The sequence below is a fragment of the Salmo trutta genome, chromosome 28 (assembly GCF_901001165.1).
Source record: "Salmo trutta chromosome 28, fSalTru1.1, whole genome shotgun sequence".
NCBI classification, from domain to species: Eukaryota; Metazoa; Chordata; class Actinopteri; order Salmoniformes; family Salmonidae; genus Salmo; species Salmo trutta.
In genome coordinates this window covers 45,366,320-45,393,531 of record NC_042984.1, presented here as the reverse complement: position 1 = coordinate 45,393,531, position 27,212 = coordinate 45,366,320, and the positions used below count along the sequence as shown (strand labels likewise).

Below are 27,212 nucleotides of genomic sequence, written 5' to 3'. Positions count from 1 at the left end.
TGCTGACATTTTTACATTTCAATCTCAAGTGAACAAAGATGCATACATACAGGATGTTAGACCAGCAGCACCTTATTTCTTTATGAAGGAGAGAACGGACATACAATCAGTGCTGTTCATTTTGATTTGTTGACATATTTTGGGATATTTTAATGTCAACACCTGCACATTGGATGTGTTTCCATATGGTTGTATTGTTGTTACATCCACATTGCTTTACTTGTGTTGCTTTTATATGCACATTTAATTTGCTTACTTAAGGTTTTGTTCATTAAAACCTGCACTAGGGAAACTTTTGCCTCTCAAGGCCACATGGTGCCATCTTTAATGTTAATGTTATTATTTTAATGTTTATGCACACAAAGTGCATAGTGCTGCTCATTTTGTTTGTTGGTTTTCAATATAAAACTTGGTGAAATGATTTCAGTGTGTGTATCAATACTTTTTGAACATTTCCAGCACATTTTAACAATACCACGATAATACTGATAACAGTGATACTTTCGGTCACTATAATCGTGATATGAAATGTTTAATCTCTAGTGGTAAGCAGCCTGAAACTCCTGAAACCTATAGCAGTAGCCATTGCACAGATTGAGGGAGACAATGCCATCCTGTCTGATGTTCACTTTGCTTGCAGATGTAAGAGAAGAAATCCCTACTGCCCTGCCCACTTCACTGTTGCTCCAAGCAGAGGAAACTGCAGTTCTGAAATACATCAAAAAGCGTGAGGACTTCTGCCTGAAGCCCACACACGCCGCAGCGTACATGTTGGACCCCAAGTATGCTGGCAAGAGCATCCTGTCTGGATTGGAGATGCTTAATGTGAGTCTGGAAGGAGAGTTTACAGTCTAGCCAGACACCTAGGTATTTATAGTTGTCCACATATTCTAAGTCAGAACCGTCCAGAGTAATGATGCTAAGCGGGCGGGTGGGTGCGGGCAGCGATCGGTTGCATTTCGTTTTACTAGCATTTAAGAACATTTGGAGGCCACGGAAGGAGTGTTGTATGGCGTTGAAGCTCATTTTGAGGTTAGTTAACACAGTATCCAAAGAAGGGCCAGATGTATACAGAATGGTGTCGTCTGCATAGAGGTGGATCAAAGAATCACCCGCAGCAAGAGCGACATCATTGATATATACAGAGAAAAGATTTGGCCCGAGATTTGAACCCTGTGGTACCCCCATAGAGACTGCCAGAGGTCCGGACAACAGGCCCTTCGATTTGACACACTGAACTCTATCAGAGAAGTAGTTAGTGAACCAGGCGAGGCAGTCATTAGAGAAACCAAGGCTGTTGAGTCTGCCGATAAGAATACGGTGATTGACAGAGTCGAAAGCCTTGCCGAGGTCGATGAAGATGGCTGCACAGTGCTGTCTTTTATCGATGGCGGTTATGATATCGTTTAGGACCTTGAGCGTGGCTGAGGTGCACCTGTGACCAGCTCGGAAACCAGATTGCATAGCGGAGAAGATACGGTGGGATTCGAAATGGTCGGTGATGTGTTTGTTCACTTGGTTTTCGAAGACTTTAGAAAGGCAGGGCAGAATGGATATAGGTCTAACAGTTTGGGTCTAGAGTGTCTCCCCTTTAACTTAAGGTATAGGGGCCAGTATTTTCATTTTCGGATGAAAAGCGTGCCCAGAGTAAACTGCCTAATACTCGGGCCCATCAAATATTTGCATACTATTAGTATATTTGGATAGAAAACACTCTGAAGTTTCTAAAACTGTTTGAATGATGTATATTTTGTCACATCCACCAGATAGGTGCAGTGAAATGTGTTGTTTTACATCGTCAGCCATAGTAGTACTGCGCCCCTGGAGCAAATTAGGGTTAAGTCCCTTACTCTTGGGCACATACGTTGTGTGCCTCAGATGAACAAACAATCCGTGAGAGCCACGCAAGTCGGTTTACTAGCCTAATACTTTACTGTGGCTATTTTGTCTCAAATTGTGGTGCAGGGACAAACTCATTAGACACTCGGCAGAGTAAGTTCCAATAAAGTTTATTCAACATTCTGACTTGTAGGGACTGTTCAGCATGCTGGAATCTATGTTCGGGATGAGTGTGGAGGCTTGTCCAGTCCACACTCGGATTCGTAGAGGCTTGTACTCGTTGTACCCTAACCCCAGATACCCATTTGCATTACAGCCCACTGCTTGATTTGGTTCTATAACAGAAATAGATGGTGTTGGCCACCATGGGTTGCAGCAGTCTGTTTGGCATGATAACAACAAAGGACTTGGCTAGCCAGAAACAGACCAGTGCTCAGGCTAGATGCCAGTGAATGAGTCTGTCTGTAGACTAATAAGGTCTGTTAGACCGGTTGGTGACCACTGATCTAACCTATCGCGATCGACTTGATCTCCAAGGCATTTCTAGTCAATCACCAAACATTTCTGTAAAAAACCCAACGACCAAGCCTTCAACCACAAGACCACTACATTCCTGGGTTATCTTTGGTTTCTTTGTTGCCTCTCTGATTAATGCCCTCCTTGCTTGGTCGTGTGTTCCTATTTTTTTACTTGATGGTGGTAGGTGCAGCCAATTCAGCTGCCCTGTGCACCGGGTAGGCAAACTGTTGCCAATTCATGTGTCTGAAGGTACAAACTGCCTTTCCAGTGGGCCTGGAGAGGAAATCAAGTGTACTATGCTACCGCTGGCCAGTCAGATTGCTCAGATGACCGAGTCTGCAGTAACGTAGCAGGCATAAAAGAAAGCTACGACAAAATTGATACTGTGAGATTTCAAAACGTTTAAAACCATGACTAGAGAGACTGTCAACGAATACAGCAAAGAGCTGCTGTTTGAGTGAGTTCATGTTTAAAGGTAAGTGAATATTTCTAATGTTATTTATGCATTTAGATGACTCCAAAATGGCGGGTATCTGTATTGCCTAGTGTATTTTTCTGAGCGCAGTACTCAGATTATTGCAAAGTGTGCTTTCCCAGTAAAGTTATTTTGAAATCTGTCAATGCGGTTGCATTCAGGAGATGTTAATCTATAATTCTTTGAATAACAGTTTAATATTTTATCAACGTTTATAATGAGTATTTTTGTACATTCACCGGCAGTTTGGGGGAGATACATTTTCTGAACGTCACGCGCCGATGTAAAATGCTGTTTTTGGATATAAATATGAACTCAATAGAACAAAAAATGCATGTATTGTCTAACATAATGTCCTAGGAGTGTCATCTGATGAAGATTGTCAAAGGTTAGTGCATAATTTTAGCTGGTTTTCTGCTTTTGGTGACGCCTGTCCTTGCATTGAAAATGGCTGTGTAATTTTTTGTCTATGTACTCTCCTAACATAATCTAACTTTATGCTTTCGCTGTAAAGCCTCTTTGAAATCGGACAATGTGGTTGGATTAAGGAGATGTTTATCTTTCAAATGGTGTAAAATAGTTGATTGTTTGAGAAATTGAAATGATTAGATTTTTGCTGTTGTGAATTTCGCGCCGTGTATCTTGTCAAGCAATCCCGTTACCAGGATAAGAACGGCCCCAACAGGTTAAGTTCTTACTCAGCACTGTCAACAATAACCCCATATAATGCACGCTCTTCTCATTTCCACTCTGCGCCACAAGCAGTGCCGCAGTAATGAGTACGAAGGAGTATAGGCTTGTGTTATTATTAGCGGCTTGGGTCTTTTTTAATATCAAGGAATATTTCACTTTCTCTGTTCATAGGATTAACAACATGAATTTGTGCATGAGGCAGAAGTAATGCGGTGCGACTTGAGTTTCGCCATCAGCTGGAAGACGGTGTCCCTTTTTGGCAGTGGAGGAGAGAGAGCTGAGGTAATGTTGAGATGGACCCTCAGTCTGCTGCTCTCACCCGCTGCTGAGACTGACCATCAGTTGCAGACACCATCAGCCCAGTAAAATAAAAAGCTAATTATTTCAAATGTATGCTCACTCGGCTGTGTCTCAAGTAATACAACAATGGATCTATTACCGGTGTGATCATATAGCCTACCTCATTTTTAAATAAAATGTTAAAAAATGTCCCAAACAACAATGCATTGGCAGGTAAATTCAAGCAAAGCCAGTATGCGGTGATAATGTATTGGGCCTATTGCTTATTGCACAAACCTCATTGCTAAAGTAGTGTTTAATTGGTTAATGTTGCATAGGCTTACCTTTTAAGTCATGTTAATACAAAATTAGAGCGGTAGATCTCGGCATGCATTTCGACTCCAAAAAGGTTGGTGACCACTGGGTTAGATGCTACGCTCTTGTCTAAAGCTTCCCAGTCGAAACAGTTAGCGCATACATGATGAAATGTTGACGGTTTTTTTCTCGGCTGTTTGCCCGCACATTTTTTTTCTTGAGCCAAATCGAACACTCCCTTCATCTGTGATTGGTCAACAGTAGGTGTGAAAACATGAAGTGTTTGCCATCCAAGGAGAGACTTAGCTTTCATGCTATTTTTTTTTTTTCCTCACCTGAGAAATACTGCACCAAACTTCTTAGACGTATAATTGTGTGACTAAGACCCTCGGCAAAAAAATCTACTTTGAACTTCTTTAAATTGAGTATTCTGAGGAAGTGTTACGGCTGTGTTTTTTCTACGGTTGCTCAAGAGGGACAAACATGTTTTTCAAGTGAAGGTCTTTAGGGAGTATGCGAGCACAGACGTTCAGTTCGGCTATCTGAGTTCTAGGAGCAAACCTATGTGTACAGTATGTATGATTTAGTTCATTTGTCTTCCCCTGTCGTTATTTTTCCTGTCCCTCCCTTCACAGCGAGGTCCTGCAGGTGGAGGCTCTAGCCAGGATGGAGGCTGCTAACCCAGCCAACGTTGGGCCTGAGAAGTACTGTCTGAAAGAGTATTTGAGGTGGAGGTCCCCTGCCCCCAGCACCACCCAAGGAGATGACAGGGAAATACCGCGCCCAGATGCCAGATGTTGTAAACAATGATAATTTGGAGGTCGGTGAACTAGAATCTACTCCTTAGATTCGTGAAGTTGAAAGTATATAATCTTTGCAACACACTATCACATCTAGTGTCGATGACATGGGTGAATGAAAAGGCCACTTCCTATTGTTCACATAGGTCATGTCTTTAATTAGTGTTGCGTGACGGAACCTTCTACAATAACAAAAGGCAAACAGGCAACATTATCAAAAAGCTACTTGACAAGTCATTCACATTTGCCACAAATACATAATTCATGTCTGAAAATGTTTGGTTTAGATGCAACACAGCTGAGAGTTAGTGGTGCATGATCGATTACAGCGAACACAATACTGCTTTAGTTCATCAAAATGACAAGTACTATTGTATACTCTGCAAGGCAATCGAACCAGTACTTGGATACATCAAAGTACTTATTCAACAGGTGACACAGGAGTTTGCCAACAGTATAAATTATAATACTTAGTAGCGTGGAATAGGTTTAGTGTTAATCTATTCTCATAGGTAAATTGTCTAAAGAGATTAATCAAGATTGTCTTTTATCCTATCTTACATCCTAAAGTTTTGCCATAACCTTATGGATACAGAGCAGGCTGATGCTGTGACAGATATAGGTGCCAAGCAGAGCACTCTGGGTAAATTAACCTATTATTCTGTGCCTCAGACCTAAACATCTCCACTGCAACATTGGTGTTCTGAGTTAATGGTAAGTGATGCCAAGAAAGACTTGGCTGAATCAGTTGCATAAATACACTAAATACAGACTGAAGTTACAAGACTAGACAGCTATTGAATAAGGATGCCAAAGGTCAATATTCTGAACCAGGCTTGGCATAAGAGAAAGTAAATGCGTTTCTTTTTTACCCTGTAAAGAGCTTTAGATTTGTTCAGAGCAGGACAGATTCTGACCCTCATAGTGCACTAAGAGAGAACAGTAGGAGAACTAGGACACATTAGAGAAACGGCATGAGACAAGGCAGAGAGAGACTAGGACAATATCAGCTTTGAAAGCCTACTTTGGACAACTGCTGAAGTGCCTCCTAGTGATGTGACACACTGAAAGCTAATGTATCTCTCCTGCGCTTCAACAGACACTCAGACAAAACCAGCTTAGTATAGACTGAAGGAGGCAAAGTAGGATTTCAAAAACAGTTTGTTGGTTTCGCTCATGTTTTGTTCAACATTTTCTTTCTAGTGGTCACGACCTCCAGGGACGACAGAAGACCGAGATAAAAGATTATGTGCGAACGGAAATGAGTTTCCACTCCCCTACAAACATGTATGTGAAGATCTGACAGACAAATGTAGCAGTTACAGGTTAGACATGCTTAGTATTTAGGGCTGCATGTGTGTGCAAACGACACATTTTCATGACACTCACAGCTGTCATTATAAACTATTCAGAGTGAACCAAGGTTGGGCCGATGTGATTAAATCCATTATAAGGACAAAAATGTAATTGTCTGGAATTATCTAGTCATTAACGTGCACATCAATTATATCGGCTATCGCAGTATTTGGAGTAGCAAATCGTAGGTCTCATATCGCCCAACCCTAGAGAGAATGTTTTCGTTCAAGAAGACCATTAAATTTCCAAAACCATGTGATCATGAATGCAACCCTGATTCTACATAAGATATCTATTGCGTAGCAGGACTACAGATCGATGTCTGGCCTCAAATAACCTCCCTTATGACCCCTTGAATCCTCTCTCCAGTAGCCGACTACGGACAACTGTCTGTAAGTGATGATACTCTGCCCTTGTGCTTCTTCTTACCATACAAATATAATAAAAACCAACCTGGGCTACTAAAAGACACCTTTATAGAGTGTGAGTGTTATTAGTAAGTACGAGAGTGAGAAAATCAAAACACAACCTAAATGCATCTCGTGGTCAGCATCCTTCTAGTTGGCTTGGCTGCCAAAACCTGAGAAAGCCTTAAGTCTGGAGATGCTTCCTCTCCTTGTCTCCTCTCCTTGACCTGCACTTACTTGGTAGGGCGATCAGGATCAGCAAAGAAATAATGCTATCATTATGTGCAGTTTATTCACATCAGTGCAGATGAAGGAAAGGAGTATAGACTGAGATACACCCTCTCGACCCTGGCTCTGGAGGGCTACTCACCAAGGGTGGCGCTGGGTGATTCCGTCACCTAACACAACCTAGTATCAACGAAATCATTGGTCATTTAAAGGGAACTAACGTAGTCTCAGGAGTAGCCTTCTAGCCCTGGGTGGGCAGCTCTGTTGTAAGCGTCAGGTGATGGTATGGGGGTATGAGAGAAAGAGACAGGGAGGAGGTGTCTCTGTCAGTGTGTCTTGCTCTTCTGTTCCTGCAGCGTGCGCTGCAGCTCTCTCAGGTTCTCCGACAGCAGCTCCACCTCGTCTAGCCTCCCGTTGAGCTTGGCATCAAATATGTACGCCCGTATATTATCGATCTGCTGCAGCAGCAACTCCTCCTCAATCACGTCAACATCCGGCATCGCCTCCTCATCCTCCCCCTCGAAAGGATTGGTCGACGCTCCCGGCAGGGTACACCCAGAAGCCTCTTTAAAAGGCTTACCTTGATTGTTTTCCTCCTTTACTTCGAAAGGGTTGCCAGTGGCGCCCTCGGCCTGCCCCTCCTCCCCACCCTTCTCCTGCTCAAACGGGTTGTACTCCTTCTTCCCGTTAGCCACCTCCTTGTGCTCCTTCTGGATCTCCTCGAAGAACGGATTGGAAGGATCCTCCACAGGGGTGGAGTCTTCCTCCTCAAAGGGGTTGAGGGAGGAGCTGTTCTGTCCCTCGCCACCAGGAGGTGTCACATCTCCCCCCAGCCTCCTCAGCCGGGGGGGTGACTCCTCATCTTGGTCGGTCAGGGCAGGGAAGGCCCTCATGGACAGGGGGCTGCTCTCTGCTTTAGGGGTCAACTCTTCCTCCCCCTCTTCCTCCCTATGGAGGCTCCCTATATCGGTTAGGTTCAGTGAGCCCTGCCAGGTGTATGTGGCCTGGGATCCTGGGGCTTGGCTCTGGGCCCTGTGCTCCCTCTCCCCCCTCTCTCTGTCCTGCAGGCGTTGCAGCTCGTCCTGCTGTAGACTCTCCTCCTGCGCCAGCCTCTGGGACAGAGCGATGGCCAAGCTGGTCTGCTGCTGGTCGTACTCATCCTGGGAAACACATAGTTCAACAAATAACACCCTATTCCTACACAGAGCCCTACTGGATGTGGTGCATTGTAATCACAGTAAATACAACAATGAATGCCTTGATCAATACTAGTTGTTGTGGTACATATCTAATTTAATGTAGGTTTCCTCACCTGCAGCTGCCTGAGGTTGTCCTCCAGCATGGCCACTTCGTCATGCCTCTGGGCGGCCTTGGCCTGCCGCAGGAATGACTGGATGTTGTCTATCTGCTGCAGCAGGGGGTCCTCCAGCTCCCCGCACGTGTGGAGGGTATCGGAAGAGGGCAGCCATCCCCCAGCTTTGGTCATGCGGGGGGCCTGGGGAGCCTCCCCATTGGTGCTGGCAGCTGGGCGGTTCTTCTCAGAGTCCTGCCTCCTTTTCTGGGCCTCCTGGGCAACCTGGCAGGAAAATAGGAAGGTAAGCTTTTAGAGACAGCCTCATTATAAAACACTACTTGTGCTGCTTTTTGCTTGTCTGGTATCATAGACATATTAGATCCTTTTTGGAATATCATTGTTGGGTCATTAGTTTAAACAACAAGCAGCCTACTCACCAGTCTCTCCTGCGTGAGCCTCTTCTCTTGCTCCTGCTTCCTCTTCTCCTTTAGGTCCTCATACTTGTCCTTAGTGGGTAGAGACATCAGACCCAGTAACTTCTCCTGCAGGAGGGAGGGAGAAGTATAGACAGTATAGAGATGGGGGGGGGGTTGCTTGAATATAGTATGTAACATTACTGGTGGCAGTCTCAGTTATCAATGACATGTTTAGTATGCTATTCAGCTCATCCATAGCTGCTCTGTGTGTACAGTAGTGTACTCTCTGTGTATCACCTGGACAAACAGTGTGGCTGTGTATCTGACCATCCTCTGCAGCTGGAGAGTCTTTTGATGGGGTTGTGGCTCCTCCTTCATTCCCAATGTTAAGATCTTCTTACTGACATGAATATATAGAGAATGTTATAATATGGCCATTTAGCAGACACTTTTATCCAAAGTGACTTGAAGTCAGTTAACACATATTCTGTAAACGGTATGTACCTCAGTGCATCGATCAGTTCGTAGTATTTCTGGACTTCCATTCTCAGTCCACCAGCCGTGTCCAGGTTATAGGTAGTCTCTCCAGCACTGTGAAAATTGAAGTTTGACAATGAGGATAAAACAACAGAACCAGAGCCACATATAGCTCTGGTCAAATGGTGTACGCTATATAGGGAATGAGGTGTAATTTAAGACACAGGCTATATCTTACTTGAGAGACTCAGCCATTCTGATATACTCTGGAGCCCTCTCATCCACCTTGTCCATGCACAGTCTCAGCCTCTGGGAGGAAGACAGGAAGATGGATGGTGAATGACAGGAAGTACACTACATGGTGAACAAGAGGAAGCACACAGAGCTCTGTGTTACCTCGTAGAGCTTGACCATGTCAGGCACGTGGTCTTTCTCCTCCAGTTTCTGCTGTCTCTTCATCAGGGTGTCCATGCAGTGGAGGCAGCAGCGGATCCTCTCGTCATCCTTCTCTTCCAGCATTGAGGTGACGCTGCTCAGGCTGCTGATGCTGCCCCTCCTGGAGCCCATCCCACTGACATTGCCCCCGCCCCCTGTTGGAGGGGACTGGGACTGGCTGCCCGTAACACTACGGGCCTCCCGAGTCCCACTGGTCAGCTTGTCTGGAGAGAAGAGAACAAACAGGGTGAGGATTCACTGAGCAACACTGAGATATGTAGTAATATGCAAAACTGCAGTATGTATGTAAACACATGCACACGTTATTTATGTCCATAATGTGGTATGTTTGTGTGTGTAATTCTACTCACAAGCCAAAGGCAGGGGCACAAACTCCATGCACTTCCTACACATGATCGAGCCACAGAGGCGGCAGTGGTGTCGCCTGTTCCGAAGGTTGAACTTGTTCCCGCAGTCGGGACAGAACGGAACATCAGAGTCGCTCACCCACGCCACAACAGACTTCTCAATCGCTAGAGAGGAAGAGAAGAGGCTTTTCTGGATTCACACAATGAAAATGACATTCAAATCCACACTGGGAGGAGGTGTACTCAATAACAAGAAATGTGGGTCTGATATCATGTGATGGTGAATACCAAAACACACTGCAATATGATCTCCACTTAACTCACCTCTAATTTTGCCTGCATCTATGTTCATCCTGTCAAAAGATGTCAGCTGAAACAGAACACAGGATACATGGTGAGTCATGTTCTGACAGTAAGGGCGGTGTAACTGCTACTGTATGTGTCAAAACCACATTGACAAACAACTTGTGATTGCCTGCTGTAGTTTGTGCGAGTCCTCACTTTCTCCAGCCTGATAATGAGCTTGTTGACCTCGATGACATAGTGGTCAATCCGGGCAGCTCTGTGCTTCTTAAAAAAGTCCATATGATTTCTTGTGGCTCCTATGGAGTATAGGAGGGACACCATCAGACTGGATGGAAGGGTGTTACATTACAATGTAACACCATATTTTCAATTCAGTTGAGATGACTCACTAGCATTCAATGACCAGACCAATACATCTCTTATGTAGTGTAGATTTAGTCACTTTATACAATGCACTCTAAATAATGCCACTTTAATAATATTTACATGTCTTACATTCCTCATCACATGTATATACTGTATTTTATACCATCTATTGCACCTCGCCTATGCCGCTCGGCCATCGCTCATACTTACATGTTCATATTCTCATTCATCCCTTTAGATATGTGTGTATTAGGTAGTAGTTGGGGAATTGTTAGAGTACTTGTTAGATATTACTGCACTGTCGGAACTAGAAGCACAAGCATTTCACTACACTCGCATTAACATTTGCTAACCATGTATGTGAGAAATACAATTCGATTTGGGAAGCCCTCTACCACACCACCCCTTTCCTCTACTCCCAGTAATCCCCCTGCATACTTCTCCCAGTCTCACCCAACTCCTGAGGCTCCCACATGTAAGGGTCCACTCCACCGTAGTAGAAGGACTCATAACTGCCCGTCTCTGGCTTGTCTTCACCATCCCTCTTCAGCAGCTTGTCTTTGGCTTTCTTAGCCTTCTGGACCAGACCTGCAGCCAACAGGAGAGAGTAGTGTTTACTTCTAGCAAGGATGCCTTCTAAAAGTATTACCAGAGACCCTTTTGATTTAGAATTTCCTTTGCTCCTCCATGATGTGCATATTTAGTCTGGTAGAGCACAAAATGGACTCACTCTTGAGTTGTCCCCTGACATGTCGATCGTCCCCAGAGTGCTCCTCTTCGTAGTGTTCCTGGAGCTGGTAGAACGACTGCAGGTCCTTCAGGCACAGCGGGCACAGGAAGCCCTCCTTCACCTCCCCTGTTCCCTCGAAGGGGGGTGGGTAGCTGGAGGCCATTTTGGTGGGGGTGGGTGCAGGATGGTAACAGAGACACCCAGGGTGTGTGTCTGTCTCATGCCACGCCCAACTGGGTGTGATGCCCACCCCTCATCTGCTCTATTATGGCAGGAGAAAGCCTGAGAGGCAGAAACTGATAGTTTGAAGCAGTAGAGGGGTTAAGGGTACTGACAATAACATACAGGTAAGAAGTTCAGACTTGTTTATGGAAGTCATGGTTTAGTGGCTTACAGAATGACGAACTCTAAAAACGTCCAGCATGAAAGACTTGTCAGATGACATGGAAGTCACTGATTAACGTTACCTACTGAATGCTAACTGCTCACGTAAATCCTATGCATGGCGTTACTTAAAGGAACCGCGTTTGAAAGAATAAACAGACTAGCTAACTAACTTACAATAGCTAACAACGGCTGCAGTCGGCTGTGTTTACAACTCTCCATAAACCAGTGATGGCTGTACTGGATAACGTTAGCTAGTGTATCTTTACGGTAGTCATCTGTCTCACCTTGTATCTGATTGAGGGACATATTGGCAGTAGGTAGGGACATCATTTGATTAGAACCAGCCAGTCATAGATAGCTAACTAGTTAGAACTATTCACACTAGCTAGCAATTAGCTGGCTAAAGTTAGCAAAAGGCTAACTAACAGTTAGCTACTGTAGATAATTACGTTTCGCCAGTACAGTGAGTATACCATTTGCAATTACAAAAACTATCCAAAGACGCATGTGTACTTACATATCACAATGTAAACCTGTTAACGGTGTAGTTTATGAATTAAATGTTTACAGCTCGCTGCAACACTCTCCGCGGTTGAAAGGTTAGCCGCCCCAGCCTAGTCATGTGACTAGCATACAGCCAAGACCGGAGGAAAGAATGGACAAAATGCACGTGGATGGGAAAGTCATAGGTGTTATCTGTCCTTTTTTACAACAGGAAAATATACATTTATCAGAGAAAACAAGTGTTATTGGACACACTGAACATTACAGTGGTGATGTCCACCCCTTTCTTTATACCTCCCTAGAGAAGGGTTGCGGTTCAAACTCATAAAAGACACACCCTCGTCCACTTAGCCTCCCATTATGGGGCGGTCCAAATGATTAGCCAAGCAAGGGAAGTTTGCAACGTAAAGCCCCAGTTTTTAGTCGAGTTTGCGAGAGTACAATTATGTTCACACGCGGGCCTGAAACTCCCCATAATTCAATTCGCGACGATTGTCCATCCGCTAAGGAAAGTCCGCGAAAACTGAAAAACAACATAAATGTAACATAAAAAAAATGTAGGTAAAAACGAATGCAAATAAATTAGAAATTGTGCTACTAACGCAAATGACGGCACAAACACGTCTCGTTAAAAGTAAATATATTTATGTTTGGTTCTTTTAGAAATTGTAAAAATAAAACATTTTCCTTCTGAAGTTCCAGCTAGGCAGACTAACGTTAGTTAGTTAATTTGCTAGCTATCATACAGTAGGCATATATTAATAATTATATATTTAATATAAGTAGATATAAAGCACCCACAAGCTACCGGTGGCTGAAAATACAATCATCGCGGGATGAAGGTGGACGCTGAGATACACTTCTTAACCTCCTGCCAAATGTATGACCATATTAGGGGTGCACATTTCGGGGAATATTCAGAGGTGGAAATTTACCGTGGGAATTAACAGAAATGTATGCAAATTCATATTAATATATATTATATATATACATATCATATTAAATTCATATTAATACCATTTAAATGTAGATTTTTTTTGCATTGGATATATTTACCATATCATATGGAGACAGAAACATAAACGTTTTACCTTATAAGTAGACACAATTGCAAATGATTAAATCCTTATAATGGAAATAAAATAAACTATTTAGTTACGAATTTAACTTTAATTAATGAGTTGACTCTTCACATGGGATGATTTCACTGAAAAACAAAAGAAAGGGAATATTGAATGATCCCCAATGATCCATCACATCTCCCAAAAATGTTTTCAACATACATCTGTTAAATGATAGTCTAGAAACTAAAGCTTTGGTTGTCTCCCTCTCAGGCTTCCATGTCTTCTCCCTGGACATCTTCAATGTCCACCTAATCTTTACTGTCACTTCCAACCTTGTTGAGGATGGCTCATTGTCAGGCTCAAATTTGCCCAGATGGCCACCAATTTTTCAACCCTTGTATTGGTCAGCCTGTTGGTGTGTGTGTGTTCCCAAACAAGGACCAGTTGCGCTCTGAGGCAGCTGATGTTGGTGGGATTTGGAGGATAATGGAGGCTACAGGGGAAAGAGCCTCAGATCCACAAAGTCCCTTCCACCAGGTGGCTGATGAGATATGTTGGCACGACTGCCATATTGCTTCTCCATCCCAAAGCCCTTGCTTGGAAGTGTACTTCGCCAGACTGCCAAGAACTTTGCCCTCATCCAGGCCAAGGTGGCGAGACACGGTAGTAATGAAACCATAGGCCTTGTTGATCTCTGCACCAGACAGGATGCTCTTGCCAGCATACTTGGGGTCCAATGTGTGCTGTGGCGTGTTTGGGCTTCAGGCAGAAGTCTTCACGCTTTTGATGTATTTCAGAACTACAGTTTCCTGTGCTTGGAGTAACAGTGAAATGGGCAGGGCAGTACGGATTTCTTATCTTACATCTGCAAGCAGAGTCTGAACATCAGACAGGATGGCATTGTCTCCCATAATCCGTGCAATGGTTACTGCCATAGGTTTCAGGAGTTTCAGGCTGCTTACCACTCTCTCCCAAAATACATCATCCAGGAGGATCCTCTTGATGGGGTTGTCCATATCGGCAGACTGTGATATGGCCATTACTTGGAGAGACTCCTTCCCCTCCAGGAGACTGTCAAACATGACAACACCACCCCAACGGGTGTTGCTGGGCAGCTTCAATGTGGTGCTCTTATTCTTCTCACTTTGCTTGGTGAGGTAGATTGCTGCTATAACTTGATGACCCTTCACATACCTAACCATTTCCTTGGCTCTCTTGTAGAGTGTATCCATTGTTTTCAGTGCCATGATGTCCTTGAAGAGCAGATTCAATGCATGAGCAGCACAGCCAATGGGTGTGATTTGAGGGTAAGACTCCTCCACTTCAGACCAAGCAGCCTTCATGTTTGCAACATTGTCTGTCACCAGTGCAAATACCTTCAGTGGTCCAAGGTCATTGATGACTGCCTTCAGCTCATCTGTAATGTAGAGACCGGTGTGTCTGTTGCCCCTTGTGTCTGTGATCTTGTAGAATACTGGTTGAGGGGTGGAGAGGATGGAGTTAATTATTCCTTGCCCACAAACATTCGACCACCCATCAGAGATGATTGCAATACAGTCTACTTTCTCTATGATTTGCTTGACCTTAACTTGAACTTCTGATTCCAGGAGGACCATGAGCTGTTGCTATCGATAAGGTGTCTGATTCATCATTTTCACCTCAAATAGAAGTAGAGGGACTTTTGTCAGAGGTCGCTTGTTATGAGCGCTGAGGGAACTTTATGCACTTGGCCAGATGATTCTGCATCTTTGTTGCAGTCTTCACATATGATTTGGCACAGTATTTGCAAATGTACACAGCTTTTCCTTCTACATTAGCTGCTGTGAAATGTCTCCACACATCAGATAGTGCCCGTGGCATTTTCCTGTAAAGATTAGAAAAAAATGAGTAAAAAAAACAAGCAAATACAAATCCATGTACAGATAAATAGTTAAGCAGTTAGATTAAACAACTCCTTTGTAAGATAACTGTTTTAAAATGAAACGTGTATGGAAACAGGTGAATTAACAGTCCTCAGGCTCACGGAAGCTAAAACCCACATGGTAGCAAAAACTAACTAGCGAAAATTGTTAACAAGTTAGAAATTATTTAAACACGCTTTGTTGTAGGCTACTATTTACTAGTTAACAAACATCATGTTCGTCATATAAAATATATTCACCCCACTCAGTATTGTAATCAAAACTTACCAGAAAGCATGTAGTCTTTGGCTCAGACAGTGTAGTAGTGTGGGCTCAATAGCATCTCATTAGTCTGCAAGATCTTGAGAATCAGCTGTACAATTCCATTGCATTGGGTTGCAATTCCATTGAATTGTGGATAGTTTTATCAAAATATGCCACAAGACCTAGAATTAACTTATGTGTATCCCACAAAAGGCAAAATTCCCAGGCTTAACTTCCCATGGAAAATTTCCTGAAATTTCCCGGAAAGTTTCTGACCGTTTGGAGCATTATTAAAGACACATATTATCTCCCACAGATCCACAAAGAATTCGAAAACAAAGCCAACTTTGATAAACTCCCATATCTACTGGGTTAAATACCACAGTGTGCCATCAAAGCAGCAAGATTTGTGACCTGTTGCCACAAGAACAGGGCAACCAGTGAAGAACAAACACCATTGTAAATATAACCCATATTTATGTTTATTTATTTTCCCATTTGTACTTTAACCATTTGCATTTGCTATAACACTTTATATAGACATAATATGACACTTGAAATGTCTTTATTCTTTTGGAACTTCTGTGAGTGTAGCGTTTGCTGTTTATTTCACTTTTGTTTATCTACTTCACTTGCTTTGGCAATGTTATCATATGTTTCCCATGCCAATAAAGCCCCTTGAATTGAACTAGTGACGAATTTCCGGCCAAGGGTGGTCCATTTAAGAATCATTCCTTCCTCCCTCGCCCCTTGCCCTGCAAGGGCATACTCGTCAGACGTCATGATACATCGTCAGAAGTGTCCACTTAATTTGAGGGCTGAGGGGATAGTTAGTACAAGTACATTTGTGTCTGGTTTGAGAAACAGACGCCTCACAAGTCCTCAACTGGCAGCTTCATTAAATAATACCAGCAAAACACCAGTCTCAACGTCAACAGTGAAGAGGCGACTCCGGGATGCTGACCTTCTAGGCAGAGTTCCTCTGTCCAGTGTCTGTGTTATTTTGCCCATCTTAATCTTTTCTTTTTATTGGCCAGTCTGAGATATGGCTTTTTCTTTGCAACTCTGCCTAGAAGGCCTGCATCCCGGAGTTGCCTCTTCACTGTTGACGTTGAGACTGGTGTGTTGCAGGTACTATTTATTTTTTGCAGTTTTACTTTAGTACCTTATTGCAAACGGGATGCATGTTTTGGAATATGTTTTGGAATATTTGTATTCTGTACATGCTTCCTTCTTTTCACTCTGTCAGTTAGATTAGTATTGTGGAGTAACTACAATGTTGTTCATCATCCTCCATTTTCTCCTATCACAACCATTAAACTCTAACTTTTTTAAATTCACTATTTTGCCTCATGGTGAAATCCCTGAGCAGTTTCCTTCCTCTCTGGCAACTGAGTTAGGAAGGACACCGGTATCTTTGTTGTGACTGGGTGTATTGATACACCATCCAAAATGTAATTAATAACTTCATCATGCTCAAAGGGATATTCAAGGTGCCCTTCTTTGCGAGGCTGAATCTGTGTTTGAAATTCACTGCTCGACTGAGGGACCTTAAAGATAATTGCGCTGTATATGTGAAGTACAGAGATGAGGTAGTCATTAAATAATCATGTTAAACAGTATTATTGGTGGGGCTAGCGGTAGCAGCCCCAGCTTAGATATTCAACATACTGCTTCTTCTTATTCCGCCACCTACTCCTCCTACAGCGTTTATGCTAGAAACGGCGTTCATACTTCAGAGTGATCGAGTTGTTTGTATACTAGTTTTTGATATCTGCTATACTTTTTACATTCACTTTTTTGTCATCTTTTTTTCACTCCATCCATTAACATTGGATTTGTCAAGATTCTATGGCTCTCAATTGTGACATCATCACTTCCAACTGTCATTTTCGAGCTGAAATTAAAGGCTTCTCTGCTACTCAAATTTGAAGTTCTGACAAAAAATTATATTCTGATAAATATTTACAGCAGTTTAAGTAACCGCATCAACAGCATTTTCTGTAACATTTTTGCAAACAACATCCGTTTTGACCACTACCGCAACCACTTAGAAAAAAAAGTTAGAGCTTATAGCATATTCGTCTACTTCTATGCTATTCATAGCTGTTCGCAGAATCAAAATATTCAATATGGAACTTACAGTACTGCTGTTTTTGTAACTGCATTACCACGTGTTTCGCAAGCAGCTGCCGTTTTGACCACTAACACTATTACATACCACAACTTTACAACTTCTGACAGCAACCACACAACTGCTTACCATATCTAGTGACAACAACCAAACAATTACATACCACAACCACACTGATCACACATTTAACTACTAACCATATCCACACAACTACTGACCACAACTATTGAACCACATAACTACTGACCATAACTTCTGATCTCAACCACACATCTAGTGACAACAACCACACAATTACATACCACAACCACGCAACTTTTGACCACACAACTTCTGACCACACATTTAACTACTGAACATATCCACACAACTACCAAACCACATAACTACTGACCACAACTTCTGACCTCAACTGCACAACTTCTGACCTCAACTGCACAACTTCTGACCACATCTACAGACGACAACCACACAATTACGTACCACAACCTCACAAATCAAATGTTATTGGTCACGTACCTATTGTTAGCAGATGTTAATGCGAGTGTAGCGAAATGCTTGTGCTTCTAGTTCCGACAGTGCAGAAATATCTAACAAGTAATCTAGAAATTCCCAAACAACTACCTAATACACACAAGTCTAAAGGGGTGAATGAGACATATGAGACATATGTATGTATATGTACATATACATACAGTCAGAAGTTTACATACACATTAGCCAAATACATTTAAACAAGATTTTTCACAATTCCTGACATTTAATCCTAGTAAAGATTCCCTGTCTTAGGTCAGTTAGGATCACCACTTTATTTTAAGAATGTGAAATGTCAGAATAATAGAGAATTATTTATTATTATTTCATTTTTATTTTTTTCCCATCACATTCCCAGTGGGTCAGAAGTTTACATACACTGAATTAGTATTTGGTAGTACTGCCTTCAAATTGTTTACCGGTAACTTGGGTCAAACGTTTTGGGTAGCCTTCCACAAGCTTCCCACAATAAGTTGGGTGAATTTTGGCCTGTTCCCCCTGACAGAGCTGGTGTAACTGAGTCAGGTTTGTAGACCTCCTTGCTCACACACGCTTTTCAGTTCTGCCCAAAGATTATCTATAGGATTGAGGTCAGGGCTTTGTGATGGCCACTCCAATACCTTGACTTTGTTGTCCTTAAGCCATTTTGCCACAACTTTGGAAGTATGCTTGGGGTCATTGTCCATTTGGAAGACTCATTTGCGACCAAGCTTTAACTTCTTGACTGATGTCTTGAGATGTTGCTTCAATATATCCACATAATTTTCCTGCCTCATGATGCCATCTATTTTGAAGTGCACCAGTCCCTCCTGCAGCAAAGCACCCCCACAACATGATGCTGCCACCCCCGTGCTTCATGGTTGGCATGGTGTTCTTCGGCTTGCAAGCCTCCCCCTTTTTCCTCCAAACATAACGATGGTCATTATGGCCAAACAGTTCTATTTTTGTTTCATCAGACCAGAGGACATTTCTCCAAAAAGTACGATCTTTGTACCCAGGTGCGGTTGCAAACCGTAGTATGGCTTTTTTTTATGGCAGTTTTGGAGCAGTGGCTTCTTCCTTGCTGAGTGGCCTTTCAGGTTATGTCGATGTAGGACTCATTTTACCGTGCATATAGATAATTTTGTACCGGTTTCCTCCAGCATCTTCACAAGGTCCTTTGTTGTTGTTCTGTTATTGATTTCTGTTATTGATTTGCAGTTTTCACACCAAAGTACGTTCATCTCTAGGAGACAGAACATGTCTCCTTCCTGAGCGGTATGGAGCGGTAGAGCTGCATGGTCCCATGGTGTTTATACTTGCGTACTATTGTTTGTACAGATGAACGCGGTACCTTCAGGCGTTTGGATATTGCTCCCAAGGATGAACCAGACTTTTTTTCTGATGTCTTGGCTGATTTCTTTTGATTTTCCCATGATATCAAGCAAAGAGGCACTGAGTTTGAAGGTTGGCCTTGAAATCCAGCCACAGGTACACCTCCAATTGATGTCAATTAGCCTATCAGAAGCTTCTAAAGCCATGACATCATTTTCTGGAATTTTCCAAGCTGTTTAAAGGCACAGTCAACTTAATGTATGTTAACGTCTGACACACTGGAATTGTGATTAAGTGAAATAATCTGTCTGTAAACAATTATTGGAAAAATTACTTGTCATGCACAAAGTAGATATCCTAACCGACTTGACAAAACTATAGTTTCTTAACAAGAAATTTGTGGAGGGGTTGAAAAACGAGTTTTAATGACTCCAACCTAAGTGTATGTAAACACTCTGTGTCGACAATAAAGGGTCCAGGCCAATTGGCAAAGGATGTATTGTAGCCCTAGAATTAGCTGGTATATGGGCCTAGCTTGAGGCTAGTTGGTGCTTGCTTTGGGACAGAGGTGTTAGCTAACAGTAGCCACTCGTGTGCAGCTAGCTAGAGTAATGATCCAGAGTGGCAGGAATCCGGTGATATGGTAGAGAGAAGCAGTCCGATATGCTCTGGGTTGATATCGCGCTGTGTAGACTGGCAGGTGATTGTCCCAGCTAAGGCTGACTGATGCCTGGGGGGAAAAAAGGTGAGTAACGCTAGCCGTGGCTAACAAAGACCAGTAGCTAGTTAGCTGGCTAGCTCCTGATGGAAGTTCCAGTTATAAGGAATAAAAATAGCAGATCCGTACCACATTGGGTGAGGCGGGTTGCAGGAAAGTATATTTAGTTCGTAGATAGAAAGAGAGATTAAGATATATATGAAAAAGACCGGCTATTTACATGGGATAAGACACAGGATGAGACAAATCCAGATAAGAAGATGATTTCGCTGACGTGACGTGCAAATGAGCGATAGAAAACCGATAGCGCAAATGTCACCGTTCCTGGGCGGCTGCCCATGTTGCCTATACCTCAATTTGCCACTGATGTATTGGATTGGTAGATGAAGAGCTACATGTTGCAAACTTGTCCCCTGTATGAGAGTCATACAAGCACCCACTTTTCTTAAATACAAAGATACCGAAACCGTACCGTGGCCCACAAACCGTGATACATACTGAACCTTGGGCCCACTGTACCGTTGCATCCCTACTACTGACTGAGAGCCAATAGTGAGCAATAGCCTAGTTTTCCGATGTTTTTGTAGTACTGGGTAGCAGGTATTATAGAGGAGGATGTGGTGGCTAATTTCTTAGCATCACCCTTTTCAAGACTAACTTCTAACAATGAGAATGTGTTCTCAGTCAACTTACCTGGTAAAATAAGGGTAAAATAAAAAATAAGGGGAGGCCAAAACCAGCAGTGCCAGGATTGATGTAACGAAGAAAGAGCTTTGAAAGGCATTTTTAAGCTAACAATTATGAGCGCTATCTGTGGATGACTGGGTGTGAGCAAACCAAGAAAATGTACTGTTGGGATTGTCTACTCTTCAGCACTGACAAGAAGTCAACCTGGGATAGTACTGGTTTCACAGAGACCTAGACAATTTTACAAAGTCAGCTCTGCGCCACCAAGATTCAACTTCACACCTGACCTGTCAGCTACGGTGAGTTCAAAAACATTTGGAGCCACAATAGTAGACCTTCGGCTTAACGAGCAGCAGCGCAGAGGGATTCTTTTTCACAACAATAAAAAACTGCATTCTCAAATCTCGAGGAACGTAATGGGCCCAACATTGATCTGCCGCGGCTCAAAATTTAACTCCATGTCTGACTTCGAGCGTAGGAGCCCAGCCGACCACCTCCACTTTCTATGGCAGAAGAGGCTGAATGAGAGTATGTATCAACTGCATCTGCTTTCCTGTCCAACCTGGTCTCATAGACTAGACATAAAATAGTAAAAGTAAATTCAGGACACTGAAATTAGTATGATACAGTATATTTGGTATGGTTACACACTGTAAGAGAGTTGATTACTCTAAGGAAAAACTAAAGTAGAGTGGTTCGTCAGGGTGGGTGTATATTGTGAACGTCTAGCAAGCAAAAGGTTGCGAGTTCGAATCTCATCATTTAATCTAACTCCTAAACTTAACCCTAATCTTAACCCTAACCCCTAGCCTAGTTAACGTTAGCCAGTTAGCTACTGTTAGCCACCTAGCGACCTAGCTAGAATTCGTAACATATCATGTGTTTTGCAAATTCGTACCAGATAATATGAATTGTAATTCGTAATGTACGAAATGGGTAATATGAAACTAACATACACTAAATGGCAAAAAGTTTGTTGACACCCCTTCAAATTAGTGGATTCGGCTATTTTAGCCCCACCCGTTACTGTCAGGTGTATAAATCGAGCACACAGCAATACAATCTCCATAGGCAAACATTGGCAGTAGAATGGCCTGTACTGAAGAGCTCCGTGACTTTTAACGTGGCACCATCATAGGATGCCACCTTTCCAACAAGTCAGTTCGTCAAGTTTCTGCCCAGCTAGAGCTGCCCCCGGTTCACTGTAAGTACTGTTATTGTGAAGTGGAAATGTCTAGGAGCAACAATGGCTCATCCTTGAAGTGGTAGGCCACCGTGCACAAAGCATGGTCCATACAGAAATGGTTTGTCGCGATTGGTGTGGAAGAACTTGACTGCCCTGCACAGAGCCCTGACCTCAATCTCATTGAACACCTTTGGGATGAATTGGAACGTCGACTGCAAGCCAGGTCTAATCGCTCAACATCAGTGCCCGGCCTCACTAATCATCTTGTAGCTAAATGGAAGCAAGTCTCCACATCAATGTTCCAACATCTAATGGAAAGCCTTCCCAGAAGAGTGGAGGCTGTTATAGCAGCAAAGGGAGACCAACTCCATATTAATGTCCATGATTTTGGAATGAGATGTTCAGGTGTCCACATACTTTTGGTCATGTAGTGTATCATACTAAAGGAAGTATCTTGGATGTACGTACAGAATAATACGAAATGCTCTGAGACCAGGTTGACCTGTCTGGTCTTCACCATTCCCTCTGTTGAAATGACATTCACCACCCTGAACTGTCAGCCATTGCTTTGATCTCAATCAAGAAAGTACCTCTCGCCTATATAAAATCAAAGGACAAACTATATGACCCAGCAAATGCCCGCTATTAATATCTTTGATATAATGCGTGTGAAACATTGTTGCATTTTAACTTTAGACTACCAGTTATTGTGTGCTGAACATGATAAAATATGTTTGCAATGTGAAGTAATAGCTAGCTTGTTCATTTTGTGTTTGCTAAATGGTTGTTTTATTGGGGTCTACTGGCTTATTATTTTCAAGTGAATGTACTGCTTATTCTTTAACATCATTTGATGCTGTGTGTAACTGCTGTTTCTATCGTCGCTCACTTTCAGCATGATACTGAAAAATAGCAGAGGCGGTGTGCCTTTTTTCTTTGCTCTGGCTCGCAGTAACTGTCCGTAATCCTGAATCAATAGTTAGGCCTATGTATGTGGTTGAATTTATTCCGCCACTGTAGCTACCCAGCTAGCACAGTGGATCTGGGCCGATTCCGACTGAGAGTCGGGGCACTCGGCTGAGAGTCGGACTTGGCCGACATCATGTGGCCCGAGTCTGGCCCGCCTTCGGCAGTATTACTTATGGGTAGGATGCGGGGATTGAGCTCGGGCCGATTCCGGCGTGAGTTATCTGGCCCAAATGTATTATTTGGGGCTCGGGCCGATTCTCTGGCAGATGATTACATGGGTTGCTTTATATAATTAACGTTTCATTATTTATTTATTTTTCCATATTTTCTCATTGTTTCTGTGATCAAAAAATAATTACATTCTTTAAGAGTCTTTGCTGTTTAAGTAGTATTTTAGAATTTTGATACTTTGTGCAAGGCAATTGATCAGCATTAAAAACTTTGGATGGGGCCTCCCAAGTGGCACAGCGGTCTAAGACACTGAATCGCAGTGCAAGCTGAGTTGCTACAGATGCTGGTTCGATACCTGTCTGTGTCGCAGCCAGCCATGACCGGGAGACCCATGAGGCGACGTACAATTGGCCTAGCATCGTCTGGGTTAGGGGAGGGTTTGGCCGGCCGGGATGTCCTTGTCCCATCGCACTGTATCTACTCCTGTGGCGGGCCGGGCGCATGAACACTGACATGGTCGCCAGGTGTACGGTGTTTCCTCCGACACATTGGTGCGACTGGCTTCCGGGTTAAGCGGGCATTGTGTCAAGAAGCAGTGTGGCTTGGTGGGGTTGTGTTTTGGAGGACGCATGGCTCTCGACCTTCGCCTCTCCCGAGGCAAGACTGTAACTACCAATTGGATATGATGAAAAGGGGGTAAAAAAAACAATACAAATTATACCCATCAAGAAATGTATGTATAATAGTAATATTTAAAATTACTAAATCGGGTAATTTATAAAAAATCTGCATTGGGCCACTTCTGGAGGGATTTTGGTAAGATGCTGGCAATTCGGCTGAATTCCAGTAGACGGAAACGGCCCGATGTACTTGGGCCGATTTTGGGCAGTCATTCATTTTGATTCCGGGCCGAATCCGACACCCGATTCTGGGCTGATTCAATCAGTTCCGGCTCCCGGAAGAGGGCTGCTTCTGGGCCGATTCCTCATTGCTAGCTGGATAGCCACCGGAGGACAACAACACGACTATATGCAACAATTGAAGTTGTTTCTGTTAATAACATATATATGCTCTCAAAACGATTTGATAGGAGAGTACTGAAATACAAAATGGCTTCCCATGAAACTTTTTTTCACTGCCAGGACCATTCACAATTGAGCTCGCTCAATTTAGCTCAAAGCTGATTGGCTAACATTTTATACTTTTTTTGTCATGGGAGGCCATATGCTCACTGGCACCCTTGCATTCAATGCTACAGGTGACAACAATGTCATACTCGTTTGGACCAGACAGTATCAGATAGATGGCCTCAGTGTTGCCAACTCCTCAGTAAGGAAAGTAGCTATTGGCTGTCCTAAAAGTCACTAGAAGTCACTAAATGACATCATCGCCTAATTTGCATAATCGGCCATGTGCACGTAATTGTGATGGACGCTTTAGGAGAGAGGAATAACGTCGTAGGAGAGACAAAAAGTGAGTAAAAAACACCCTAAATATGTTTAGAACTACAAATGAACTTTCTTCTGTCGATTCTTTTTTTTTTTCCTTTTTTTTTGTCACAATTCCAGCCCTCTCCCTTTATCAGGGCTTGGGACCGGCAAAAGTGACCAAAAGAGACATTCTGGCGGAGTTACTTAGTTTTTATTTTAGTTTTCTTAATTTGGTGTGTTTTTTAACCTTATGGTCCATTTTTTACATTTTTTTTGGTACACAATCTACATTAAATCTAAATGGACCAAAAAGAGACAAGAAAAAACTGTCAATGTGAGAATTTATGGTAACTCGTCTGGCCCTAATTCAGGTAAAAAAACATTTTTTATGTAAGCCAGGGCGGGATCAGTCAGCGGCGGCATCCCACATGCGCGATTCATTTGCAGTCTGGACGCGAAGGGGTGAACATCTCCTGCTCTGACTGCAGCTGGGAGGGACTGCTGCGCGAGGACGGGCCGCCTGTAAGTGCTTTGGGACGGGGTTGGGGCCCATGGCAGCTCCCACCCTGTCTCCAAAAGTCTCCAGTAACACCAGAAAAGTCGTTAGATTTGTCGCTAGTCGCTTTTTTGAAAATGTGTCGCTACAGGAGTCTGAATACTCACGAAATATAGCGACAACGTCGCTAAGTTGGCAACACTGGATGGCCTACACGTAGAGAGACATAGGGGCGCTGTTTCGCTCGCTAGGATGCTTTCTGCTGTGAGATACATTCAGCCTCTTCCTAATTGAAGGAAAATTGTGAAACACAGAGTGACGAAAGTATTTTAATTGTAATTATTTTTGGTAAATGTTTTGGGGAAGCCTGGCTTCTCTTAGTGTCCATGAATACACACCACTGTGTGGGCTATGGCCTTTTTAAGCCTTATATCACAGTGGTGTATGAATGCATTTCTAACATGTTATAGAGTAGCCTAAACAACGCAATTGTCACAACATAAGTTGTAATATGTTAGAAGATCCTGAATAGGATAAAAATAGCCAAATAAAAAGTAATTTACAACACGAGAAGTAAAAGACACGAGAATGTACGCTATAGGAGAATGTACGCTATAGGCTATACAAGGAGCATGTACGCTATAGGCTATACAAGGAGAATGTACGCTATAGGCTATACAAGGAGAATGTACGCTATAGGCTATACAAGGAGAATGTAGCTATAGGCTATACAAGGAGAATGTACGCTATAGGCTATACAAGGAGAATGTACGCTATAGGCTATACAAGGAGAATGTACGCTACAGGCTATACAAGGAGAATGTACGCTATAGGCTATACAAGGAGAATGTACGCTATAGGCTATACAAGGAGAATGTACGCTATAGGCTATACAAGGAGAATGTACGCTATAAGCTAAACAAGGAGAATGTACGCTATAGGCTATACAAGGAGAATGTACGCTATAGGCTATACAAGGAGAATGTACGCTATAGGCTATACAAGGAGAATGTACGCTATAGGCTATACAAGGAGAATGTACGCTATAGGCTATACAAGGAAAATGTACGCTATAGGCTATACAAGGAGAATGTACGCTATAGGCTATACAAGGAGAATGTACGCTATAGGCTATACAAGGAGAATGTAGCTATAGGCTATACAAGGAGAATGTACGCTATAGGCTATACAAGGAGAATGTACGCTATAGGCTATACAAGGAGAATGTACGCTATAGGCTATACAAGGAGAATGTACGCTATAGGCTATACAAGGAGAATGTACGCTATAGGCTATACAAGGAGAATGTAGCAATATACAGTGCAACATCCAGTTTGTTATATTTTGTGTATATTGTACAGTCATCGGCTAATTATTATCTCCAAGCAAATAAAAAGCCTCACTCCGGGCAAGAAAAGTCAGATCTGCTTCCTCACTGTTAAAAAAATGTCACAAGGACTAAACCTCACATCCTAAACACCCTATTGTTTTGGTTCTGGAGAAAATAACCTACATTTCAAATTTTTACAGATGGGGCTGCCAACTTAAACCAAAAGTCTTTGACTTCCATAGAGTCTTCATGACCAACTACTTCACTGACAACTGGGACAGAAGAATAACTTCCAGGCCAGGCTGGATTACATTCTCTATGTCTGATGTTGATGTTTCATTAAAGACGGTGTTTGGGTTCGTGAATGACTGTGTATCCATCCTCTCTCTTTATCCTTCTTAGGAACCACGTTGGTCTCCTACATTCTAGACCTGCTGTACTTTGGTCAGACAGCCCCTGAGCTTTTGACATCCAAGTTCCTTTACTGAAGATGCACATTCCACTTTTCCTTTCAGGTTAGAATAGAGAATTGGAAAACTTCAACAATTACCATTTTGTAATTTCACTGTAAAAAAAAAAATGTACCGTCTGCGTACCTTTTATGCTTGTTCTCTATGTTTCTCTGTTATATACCTCTCTCTCTCACTCGCTCACTCATGTGGCCCGTAATACCAAGGACATAAGAACAACTTCCTATAGAGATTCATGGATGGAAAGATTAAGTGAACAAGATAATAAACGAGTAAATGAATGAGCTGTATAATAATATAGGACTGCCTTCATTATCTAAAGCAATGTACAGGTCTTAAAAATGTCACAG

General features: G+C 42.8%; 1 protein-coding gene and 1 long non-coding RNA gene across 2 annotated transcripts; one reads left to right on the top strand and one right to left on the bottom strand.

Annotated features, from left to right (window-relative positions):
• Nucleotides 1–5,052: 5,052 nt before the first annotated feature.
• Nucleotides 5,053–11,492, bottom strand: LOC115166335 (rabenosyn-5). Its single transcript, XM_029720245.1, has 12 exons — nucleotides 11,304–11,492; nucleotides 11,027–11,161; nucleotides 10,403–10,503; nucleotides 10,226–10,271; nucleotides 9,905–10,066; nucleotides 9,495–9,757; nucleotides 9,337–9,407; nucleotides 9,126–9,212; nucleotides 8,919–9,021; nucleotides 8,643–8,747; nucleotides 8,224–8,487; nucleotides 5,053–8,071 (listed from the first exon to the last, which is right to left on the bottom strand). Exons 1-12 carry the CDS (start codon nucleotides 11,464–11,466, stop codon nucleotides 7,238–7,240), a joined length of 2,334 nt encoding a protein of 777 aa, XP_029576105.1. The 5' UTR covers nucleotides 11,467–11,492; the 3' UTR covers nucleotides 5,053–7,237.
• An 86-nt stretch (nucleotides 11,493–11,578) lies between these two features.
• On the top strand, nucleotides 11,579–27,158 carry LOC115166336 (uncharacterized). Its single transcript, XR_003870306.1, has 2 exons — nucleotides 11,579–11,650; nucleotides 26,593–27,158. It is a non-coding gene; the product is annotated as an uncharacterized LOC115166336 (long non-coding RNA).
• Nucleotides 27,159–27,212: the final 54 nt, after the last annotated feature.

What these genes read in the sequence shown, in the direction of transcription:
- LOC115166335 (XM_029720245.1), bottom strand. Translation starts at nt 11,466, where the DNA reads ATGGCCTCCAGCTACCCACCCCCCTTCGAGGGAACAGGGGAGGTGAAG. An exon ending in GGCTCACGCAGGAGAGACTG is followed by an intron (nt 8,488 to 8,642) that starts GTGAGTAGGCTG and finishes TTTTCCTGCCAG; the next exon opens with GTTGCCCAGGAGGCCCAGAA. An exon ending in ACAACCTCAGGCAGCTGCAG is followed by an intron (nt 8,072 to 8,223) that starts GTGAGGAAACCT and finishes TGTGTTTCCCAG; the next exon opens with GATGAGTACGACCAGCAGCA.